Here is a 10,614-nt window from a genome sequence, read left to right as displayed (position 1 = left end):
GCACGGACCCCAGGATTTCTTCTCGGATGAATGTGTTCGGCTAAAACGGCGCAATGGTGGCTAAAGGAGCCACAATGCACTGCGACGAGGAAACCGCCCTATCGGCAGCACAGCCTGTGTCCCCCTTTGCGGACGGCTGGACAGGAACACCGCGCATGTGCAGGTTGGGGGGGGGGGGGGAATGGGCGGGCCCGCCAGGTGAGCAGCGACAATAGTGTCCAATAGGGAAACCTGGAAGACCGGAAGCAAACCGGTCCTCCAGCCAATCAGTGCCACCCTATTGCCTGAATGCGGAAGGTGGACAATGTGCTTGTGAAGCTGCACATTTCTGCCCAGGGAAGGAGCTGCTGCTTCTCGTCTCCCGCTGAATGAAGGCTGAGATTCACCCGGACTGAAACATCCTCCTTTGCCAGTCATCAGTGAGCATACGACGACTTTTTATTCTTCCCCTTTCCAGTTCTTTTCTCATTGTTGACTTGCAAGGATTGAACAACAGGGAAGTGAATCCAGGGATGGTGCAGGATCTGGAAAAGTTGGCCCACTCTTCTGCTCTCTAACAGTCGGTGACATCCATTACTGCCTCAGCATGGCACACTTATTTGTCTGGCTAACAGAATTGCGCCTTTCTTACTGCTCACCATGGAAAGGGGTGATTTCCAGGCAAGAGCTGAATGCTTTGCCACGCTGTCATAACAATCGTGTGCTGGATCGACTCTTGCATGAGAGAATTGCTGTGAAATTCTATATTTCAGTGATGAGCGAATTAAGGCACGACAATTCAAATTTATGCCAACACTCAAGCAATCTAGTCATGTCTGGGTGGCACAGTGGCTCAAGAGCATTGCTGCCTCACAAGGCCAGGGACCCGGGTTCGATTCTAGCTTTGGATTTCTGATTGTGTGAAGTCTGTGTGTTCTCCATGTGTCTGTGTGGGTTTACAGTTGGTAGTCCACTTTCCTCCCACAATCCAAAGATGTGCAGGTTAGGTGAATTGGTCTTGCTAAATTGTCCATTGTGTTCAGGGATGTATAGGTTAGTTGCATTCGTCAGGTGAGTGTAGAATAGGTAGGGGACTGGGTATTGGGTTGCTCTTTGGAGCGTCGGTGTGAACTTGTTGGGCCAAATGACCTCTTTCCACACTGTCTGGATTCAATGGCTGTCATTGTCTCCATATAAGAAAGGATGTTGAGAAACTTGAAAGGGTAGAGAAAAATTTACAAGGATGTTGCCAGGGTTGGAAGGTTGATCTATAGAGAGAGGCTGAATAGGCTGAGGCTATTTTCCCTGGAGTGTTGGAGGCTGAAGGGTGACCTTCTCGGGATTTATAAATACCAACCACATGGTCAGGGAAAGACACCTACACTGCTGTCTGACACGGCAATGAATCTGCATAGCTACTGCCTTAGCTGTTTGAGTTCAAATATCTCTCGACATCAGGATGTGTCTAAGAAAAATCAACAAATAGTGAAATTCACAGCTAAGGAGCAGCTAAGACATAGTTTTTTAAAGTATAATCTTGCTGTAAACCTCTAATTATGGAGTAGAGTGAGTTCTTTTTTGATTATATGTTTTACTGAGATCTGTCTCTTGACTAAAGTTTAAAAATATAAAACACAGGTATTAAGTTAACTTGGAGCAGTATTTTTTAGAGCAGTAAAACTGGGCTATTTTCTGGGTCTGTACATTGTTAAGGTGCAAAGATGGCCTTTATTAGAGTGATGTGCTCTTTCTGTCAGGTGTGGGAGCTTGGATCATGTCAGAGAATTGTCCAATAGAGGCCACACACAGATCTTGTGAAATTGACGAACAGTGATTTATTTCTCGCAATATGGTGGAGACGAGAAATTGACTGGACTGATACAAAACGGGCACTTTGCAGTTAAGTCAAGGATTTTCCTCGCCAAGCAGTAGGGACAGTCAGTTTTATAGGGTTACAGCAGTGTAATGTTAATTACAAGACAATGCTGGTTTGAGTACAGTCAGTAGAAAACCATTACTTGTGTGGCGTATCCATCAGTTAACAGTTGTAACAGGAGGTTTAGCTAATCTGCAGAAACAATGCTAATGACTAGCATCCTGGTTTCAATAGGTCCCAAGGATAGTGTTCATTCCTTTCAGGTATCTTGGTGCCACATAGTCTGCGTGGACTTTGTGGAGATGAAGTACCTGGGGAGACAGGCTTCAGGAGCGTGTTCAAGTTGAGGTGCCAGTGGCATTATGGGTAGCTCTCTTTGGCTGAAAACCGACATGGTTTCTGTGAGCAAGTGGTGGGCAGGCAAAGTGGTTTGCTTTTCTCCTGCAGGGAGAGTTTCCATGTTACTGATGATTACGTCTGCAGGAAGTGTCTTTGGTTGTGAATCCTATCAAATTGCTTGGATCGGTTATAGCAGCAGTTAGAGGCAATGAGGAGCTGGTGGTTGATGGATGGCTGGTATAGGAGGTGAGAAAAACCACAGATACATTCAGGTGGATGGGCTACCTCCAGGAAAGGTAGGAGAGGGAGACAGGGAGTGCAGGCTATCCCCATCACAAACAAGTATGCTGTTTTGGGAAATGTAGGGGGGTGATGGACTCTTCGGGGAATGTAGCACGAACAGTCAAGTTTCTGTGCCAAGACTGGCCTAATGTAACGAGGGGTATGTGAGGTTCCAAGTGATCGATTGTGATTGGGGTGGCGCGGTGGTTCAGTGCTAAGCACCCCTGCCTCAGGGATCGGGGTTTGATTCCTGCCTCGGGGAACTGTCCGTGTGGAGTGTGCACATTCTCCCTTGCCTGTGTGGGTTTCCTCCGGGTGATCCCAGAGTCCAAAGTTGTGCAGGTCAGGTGAATTGGCCATACTAAATTGCCCATAGTGTTAAGTGCATTAGTCAGGGTTAAATATAAGGGACGGGAATGTGTTCTGGGTGGATTACTTTTTGGAAGGTCAGTGTGGACATGTTGGGCCTAATGGCCTGTTTCCACTCTGTAGGTAAGCTTTATGTAACCTAATCTAGTCAGAGGCACAGGCAGACATTTCTGCGGCTGGCAGCGAGAAATCAGAATGGTGTGTTGCCTCCCTGGTGCCAGGATCAAGGATATCTCGGAGAGAGTGCAGAATATTCTCAAGGAAAGAGGGACCAGCAGAAGGTCATTTTATGCATTGGAAGTAATGACATAGGACGGAAAAAGGATGAGATTCTGAAAGTTGAATATAGAAAGTTAGGCAGAAATCTAATAAGGAAGGCCTCGAGGTTAGTAATATCTGGATTACTCCCGGTACTATAAGTTAGTGAGGGTAGGACTAGGTGAATACAGCAGATGAATGCGTGGCTGAGGAGCTGGTGCAGGGAAGAAGGGTTCACATTTTTGGATCATTGGAATCTCTTCTGAAGTAAAAGTGACCTGTATAAGAAGGACGGACTGCACCAGATTTGGAAAGGGCCGAATGAACAGGCAGGGGGATTTAACTACAGCTGCTCAGGAGGGTTTAAACGAGTAAGGTGGGGGTTGGGCCCCTTTGCTGAGAAATTTGTACCATCGATAGCCACAGATGAGGTGCTGGAAGGCTGGAGGTTGGCTAACCTGGTGTCACTATTTGAGAAAGATGGTAAGAAAAAGCCAGCGAGCTATAAACCAGTGAGCCTGACATCTGTGGAGGGAATCCTGAGGGACAGGATTTATGTGTATTCAGAAAGACAAGGACTAATTAGGGATTGTCAACATAGCTTTCTGCGTGGGAAATCATGCTTCACAAATAGCTCCTTGAAAGTGGAGTCTCAGGTAGATAGGATAGTGAAAAAGGCATTTGGTATGCATTCGTATATTGATCAGAGTATTGAGTACAGGAGTTGGGAGGTCATGTTGCGGCTGTACAGGACATTGGTTAGGCCACTGTTGGAATATTGCATGCATTCTGGTCTCCTTCCGATCAAAAAGATGTTGTGAAACTTGAAAGGGTTCAGAAAAGATTTACAAGGATTTTGCCAGGGCTGAAGGATTTGAGCTATAGGGAGAGGCTGAACAGGCTGGGGCTGTTTTCCCTGGAGCGTCGGAGGTTAAGGGGTGACCTTATAGAGGTTTACACAATTATGAGGGGCATGGATAGGGTAAATAGACAAAGTCTTTTCCCTGCGGTCGGGGAGTCCAGAACTAGAGGGCATAGGTTTAGTGTGAAAGAGGAAAGATATAAAAAAGACCTAAGGGACAATTTTTTCACACAGATGGTGATATGTATATGGAATGAGCTGTCAGAGGAAGTGGTGGAGGCTGGTACAATTGCAACATTTAAGAGGCATTTGGATGGGTATATGAATAGGAAGGGTTTGTAGGGATATGGGCCGGGTGCTGGCAGGTGGGACTAGATTGGGTTGAGATATCTGGTTAGCATGGACGTGTTGGACCAAAGGATCTGTTTCCATGCTGTACATCTCTATGACTCTATAAGTAACAAAGAGGATTGACGAGGGCAGAGTGGTGGACGTGATCTACATGGACTTGAGTACGGTGTTTGGCAAGGTTCCTCATGGTTGACTGGTTAGCAAGGTTAGATCATGTGGAATACAGGGAGAGCTGGCTATTTGGATACAGAACTGGCTCAGTGGTAGATTGCCTTTCAACTGGAGACCTATGACCAGTCGTGTGCCACAAGGATCAATACTGAGTCCACTGCTTTTTGTAATTTTTATAAATGATTTGGATGTGAACACAGGAGGTATAGTGAGTAAATTTGCAAAAGACACCAGAATTGGAGGTATCGTGGACAGCGAAGAAGGTAGCCTCACTATACAATGGGATCTTGATTAGACAGGCCAACGGGCCGTGGAGTTGCAGACGGAGTTTAATTTCGATCAATGTGAGGGGCTGCATTTTGGAAAGACATACAGGGCAGAGCTAATATGCTTCATGCTAAGGTCCTGGAGAGTGTTGCTGAACAAAGAGACCTTGGAGTGCAGGTTTATAGTTCCTTGAAAGTGGAGTCGCAGGTAGATAGGATAGTGAAGGAGGCATTTGGTGTTTCTTTTATTAGTCAGAGCATTGAGTAAAGGAGTTGGGAGGTAATGCTGCAGCTGTACAGGATATTGGTTATGACACTTTTGGAATATTGCATTCTGGTCTCCCTCCAATAGGAATAGTGTTATGAAACTTGAAAGCATTCAGAAAAGATTTACAGGGACGTTGCCAGGTTGGAAGGTTTGATCTATCGGAAGAGGCTGAATAGGCTGGCGCTTTTTTCTCTGGAGCGTTGGAGGCTGAGGGGTGGCCTTATAGAGATTGATAAAAACATGAGGGACATGGATATGGTAAATAGACAGGGTCTTTTCCCTGCGATGAGGAGTCCAGAAGTAGAAGGAACAGGTTTAGGGTGAGAGGGTAAAGATTTAACTGGCAATCTTTTCATGTAGAGGGTGTTACGTGGATGGAGTGGGCTGCCAGAGGAACTGGCGCAGGGTGCTACAATTCAGTGGCACGGTGGTTCAGTGGTTAGTACTGCTGCCTCACAGCGCCAGGGACCCTGGTTTTTTTTTTGTGTGTGTGTGTGTGTGTGTGTGTGTGTGTGTGTGTGTGTGTGTGTGTGTGTGTGTGTGTCTCCCCCCTCCAGGTGTTCCGATCCCTCCCACAGTCCCACGATATCTGGGTTAGACGAATTGCTCGTAGTGTTCAGGGATGTGTAGGTTAGGTACATTAGTCAGGGAGATGTAGAGCAATGCGGTAGGGTAAAGGCTCTGGGTGGGGTACTCTTCTGAGGTTCGGTGTGGCCTGTTTCTACACTATTGGGATTCTACGCTTCAATGAATTACAACATTTAAAAGGCATCTGGATTTCTGCATGTATAGGAAGGGTTTAGAGGGATATGGGCCAAGTGCTGACAAATGAGATGAGATTGCTTTAGCATACCTGGTCAGCATGGCGAGTTGTGCTGAAGCCTCTGTCTTTGCACTGTACATCTCTATGGCTCTATTCTTGTCATCCAGCAAGTTCCTTTCTCTTAACTGTCCATCCAATTTTGTTTTGAAATCTGAGAAGAATCTTTTACATTTTCAATCAATTGTTTGAAATAATTCTTTCCACTTCCTCATGTGTAGAGAGTTCCACATGGTAACCAGTCGAAGCCTAACATTCTTCCTTATATCCTAAAATGTCTTTAATCAAGCTGTGCAGTCCAGTTAATTTGAATGTTTTTAATGCAGTGATTGATATGTATTTATCTTGCAGAACAAGTATGAAGAATAATTACATAAGAGGCCATTTGGCTCATCAGGTCTGCACTGACAATAAATAGAAATCCATCAATTAGCATGAAGTATTGTCTTTGGGAGAACATTTCCTTTTGAATTTTTATCTTGCACTGATAGTGATGATTCTTAAACTGTCTTTACAGGATATTCGATGGGAAGGATTTGGAGAAAGAATTCCTAAAATGTAACATCACTCGATTCATCAAGACTTGAACGTCACAGACTCTGGACGATGGAATGAGAAATGTTTCTTTCTCCTGTCTGCTTCAAAAGGTTTTAAGAATCAATGTGACTGGAAAAGGATTCCCAGAGACACACAAATCCCTGAGTGAGAATGTTTGAGTGCACCGGCAGTGAACAGAGCCATAACTACTTAAATAGCCTGAAAGACATGAGTGCACAATTCATGGCAGAGAGAGACCAAAAAATATGTTGTGTGTGTAGACAAAACGCCAACTGATTGTTAGGCCTGGAAAGGGAATGTGAACACTCTCAGCATGGATAAATCCTGGAAATGTGGGCAATGTGGGGACGGATTCCGTTGCCCATCCAAGCTTGAGATTCATCAGCGCAGACACACTGGGAAGAAGCCATTCACCTGTTTCATGTGTAGGAAAGCGTTCAGCACGGTCTCCAGTCTGCTGAGACACCAGCGCATTCACACTGTGGAGAGGCCGTTCACCTGCCCGGACTGTGGGAAGGGATTCGCCGATTCGGGCAACCTGCTGAGACACAAGCGAGTTCACACCGGGGAGAGGCCGTACACTTGCTGCGAGTGTGGAAAAGGATTTACTCAGTCGTTCGCCTTGGTCATTCACCAACGCATTCACACCGGGGAGAGGCCGTTCACCTGCTCGCAGTGCGGGAAGGGTTTCTCTGAGTCCTGCAACCTGCTGCAACACCAACGCATTCATACTGAAGAGAAGCCGTTCATCTGCTCTCAGTGCACGAAAGGATTCGCTCGCTTGTCCGAACTGAAAGTCCACCAGCGGGTTCACACCGGGGAGAGGCCGTTCACCTGTTCTCGGTGCGAGAAGGGGTTCACGCAGTTATCCAACCTGCAAGCACACCAGCGAAGTCACACCAGGGAGAGGTCACTCTCCTCCTCTCAGTGTGCGAAGGGATTCAGTCGGTTATCCAGCCTGCAGAAACACCAGCGAGGCCACACTGGGGAAAAGCCATTCGCCTGCTCTCAGTGCGGGAAGGGATTCTCTCGATCGTGCAACTTGCAAGCGCACCAGCGGGTACACAGCGGGGAAAAGCCATTCGCCTGCTCTCAGTGCGGGAAGGGATTCTCTCGATCATGCAACTTGCAAGCGCACCAGCGAGTTCACACTGGGGAGAAACCGTTCACCTGCTCTCAGTGTGGGAAAGGATTCACGCAGTTATCCAACCTGCAGGCACACCAGTGGGTTCACGCCAAGGACAGACTGTTCACATGCTCTCGGTGCGGGAAGGGATGCTCTCAATTATCCAGCCTGCAGAAACACCAGCGAGGTCACAAGTGACTGCAGGAGTGTGTTCTGCTGTTGGTGCTGCTGCTCATCGCATTCAGGAACAAACCATGTTTATTCTGTCAGTGGGCAAAGTGGGGGGTTCAGAGGGTTCCATCATGCTGGACTGGCCACCCTCACCACTTTGCTTCCAGTGAATCGAATGCTTCAAATGCCATACAGGTCGCTGAATGAAAGGAAGGTTTGAAAGTTCGACTATCTTCAGTTTAGGTTTCATTTTCTCCAATAGCGTGACGCATTGACATTGAAATGGTCATGTTAGGCGGTTGTTTTGTTTACTCGACGCGCCTGCTTCTCACGGGAGGAACTTGGAGATTGCAGAGAGGTGGAGCTCTGGAGATTGTACGTATCGGTATTAGATTAGATTAGATTACGTACAGTGTGGAAACAGGCCCTTCGGCCCAACAAGTCCACACTGTCCCGCCGAAGCGCAACCCACCCATACCCCTACATCTACCACTTACCTAACACTACGGGTAATTTAGCGTGGCCAATTCACCTGACCTGCACATCTTTGGACTTTGGGAGGAAACTGGAGCACCCAGAGGAAACCCACACAGACACGGGGAGAATGTGCAAACTCCACACAGTCAGTCGCCTGAGGCGGGAATTGAACCCGGGTCTCTGGCGCTGTGAGGCAACAGTGCTAACCACTGTGCCACCGTGCCGCCCAGTATGAGAAACTGGGGAGAAATCAAAGTGGGCTGTGGTATATTTTTAGATTGACTACTTTCGAATGTGAATGAACCTTCAAAATTTCATGAGGTAAAGGAAACCGGGGGGGTGAAAGTAAAATTGAATTCAAAACATTACATACATATTGACAATTTTGTTAAGTTAGGATGCTTCTTTATTTAATTTTTCCTTTATCCAATAACATTTGTTTTCATTTAACAATGTGGTGCCATGCATCTTTCAATTGCTTGCTATATGTTTCAATTTATCCTTAAATACTGCCTGTCCTGACAAAGATTACAAGATTCTTGTTCCCTGAGAACAAAAGTGTCAGTCCATGAGAACCTCCGGGAAGAGTGAGGCAGTAGAAGCATTTGCTTGCTCTCTCTCCATGAATGCTGAGTGACCTGCCGTGATTTCCAGCATTTGTTGAATTGGTATAGATTCCAGCATCTGTAGTAACTTGTTCCTAGCGTCCAGATTATATTACTTGTCCCACCCTCCAAAGGAGAAGAGTGGGCAGCAAGCAGGACATCCAATAGAATGTGATGAGACATTTTAGATTAGATTCCCCATAGTATAGAAACAGGCCCTTTGAGCCAACACCGACCCTCCGAAGAGTAACCCAACCAGACCCATTCCCCTCCATTTCCCCCTGACTAATGCACCTAACACTATGGCCAATTCAACTGACCTGCATATCTTCGGATTGCGGGAGGAAAGCAGAGCACCCGGAGGAAACCCACGCAGACACTGGGAGAATGTGCAAACTCCTCACCTGAGGCGGGAATCAAACCTGGGTCCCTGGTGATATGAGGCAGCAGTGCTAACCACTGAGCCACCGTGCTGCCCACAGTGAGCTCAGGATAGAGTGGGAAGATGGTTGACAGCCTCCCTGCCGCCAGTCGACTGCGTTCCCCTACAACGGACAAGTGGGTAGGCCATTGGGGTGGTGGTAAGGGACACATAGTTTGCCCAATAGCTGAGTGTGTCTGTATTTGTTTAGGACTAATGGGCAATAATTGGAGGGCGTGATCTGCGTCTCCTCCGCTCACACCAAGGACAGGGGAGACGGGAACTGTGCGGAATTGGTCAATACAACACTTTGTAACGGTCGTAGACACACAGAAGGCTGGATGAACACAGCAAGTAGGGCAGCATCAGGAGGTGGCGAAGTCGACGTTTCTGGTCGAGACCCTTCATCCAGATCGGGGAAGGGGCAGGGAGCTAAGAAATAAGTGGGGGGAGGTGGGGCTGGGGCAAAGGTAGGCGGGATAGGTGTGTAAGGTATAGGGTTAAAATTGTGCAGAATAAGGGAACAGGCGTTGCTTCTGCAAAAGTTTACATTATAAAATTAGGCTGAGCAGGCAAATACTAAACAATGAGAAGTGAAAACAGGTAGAATTATCTATGACTGATAGGGCAGAGCAACCGTGTGAGGAGAAAGTGAGGTCTGCAGATGCTGGAGATCAAAGTTGAAACTTTATTGCTGGAACAGCACAGCAGGTCAGGCAGCATCCAGGGAACAGGAGATTCGACGTTTCGGGCACAGGCCCTTCTTCAGAGCAACCGTGTAGCAGGATGTACCAGGCATAGGAAAACAGAAGAAGTGAAAACAGGTGGAATTATCTATGTCTAATAGGGCAGAGTGACCGTGCAGCGGGATGTACCAGTAACAGAAGAATAGTGTGCCAGTCTCAGGAGGGATGTGGCCAACGGATGGAATTTAGTTTGGCAGGATGATCGCACGAAGACAGCAAACTATGCCAGGATAGTCACATATAAGGAATGAGATAAATAAGAGTAAGGGGCGACAGGCTTAGAGTAATGGGAGAAGTAAACAGAGGTGGAGAGAAGCTAGACAAAGGTGGTGTGAAGCTAGAGCGTGTGATAGGCTACACGCTACAGCAAAAGTAACCAATGGGGTGAAAGGGGAGACCGAGAGATGCAGCTGAACAGCATAAATCAGAATGTAACCCTCAGATCGGGGTGCTTACTCGTTAGGCACCCGTTCTTGCAAGTACGTATCAATAAAATTCGCTGCTTCAGAATTTGACTCGGACTGAAATTTATTAATATGTGAGTTTTGTTTCTCACAGGTGGATGCAGGTAGGAGTTATTGTGATAGGTCAGTGGGAAGAGTGGAGCGGCACGGTGGCACAGTGGTTAGCACTGCTGCCTCACAGCGCCTGAGACCCGGATTCAATTCC

The 10,614-nt window shown here is 47.1% G+C and overlaps 1 protein-coding gene across 1 annotated transcript; it reads left to right on the top strand.

Annotated features, from left to right (window-relative positions):
- Positions 1 to 299: 299 nt before the first annotated feature.
- On the top strand, positions 300 to 7,857 carry LOC122546956 (uncharacterized). Its single transcript, XM_043685565.2, has 2 exons — positions 300 to 419; positions 6,359 to 7,857. The coding sequence occupies exon 2, from the start codon at positions 6,713 to 6,715 to the stop codon at positions 7,721 to 7,723; it is 1,011 nt and encodes a 336-aa protein (XP_043541500.2). The 5' UTR covers positions 300 to 419; positions 6,359 to 6,712; the 3' UTR covers positions 7,724 to 7,857.
- The last annotated feature ends 2,757 nt before the right edge of the window (positions 7,858 to 10,614 follow it).

Source organism: Chiloscyllium plagiosum, unplaced genomic scaffold, assembly GCF_037043375.1.
Source record: "Chiloscyllium plagiosum isolate Xiang-an unplaced genomic scaffold, Cpla_swu_hap1 HiC_scaffold_41, whole genome shotgun sequence".
NCBI lineage: Eukaryota > Metazoa > Chordata > Chondrichthyes > Orectolobiformes > Hemiscylliidae > Chiloscyllium > Chiloscyllium plagiosum.
Note: the sequence above shows the minus strand (reverse complement) of the source record. Positions and strands in the feature narration are given on the sequence as shown.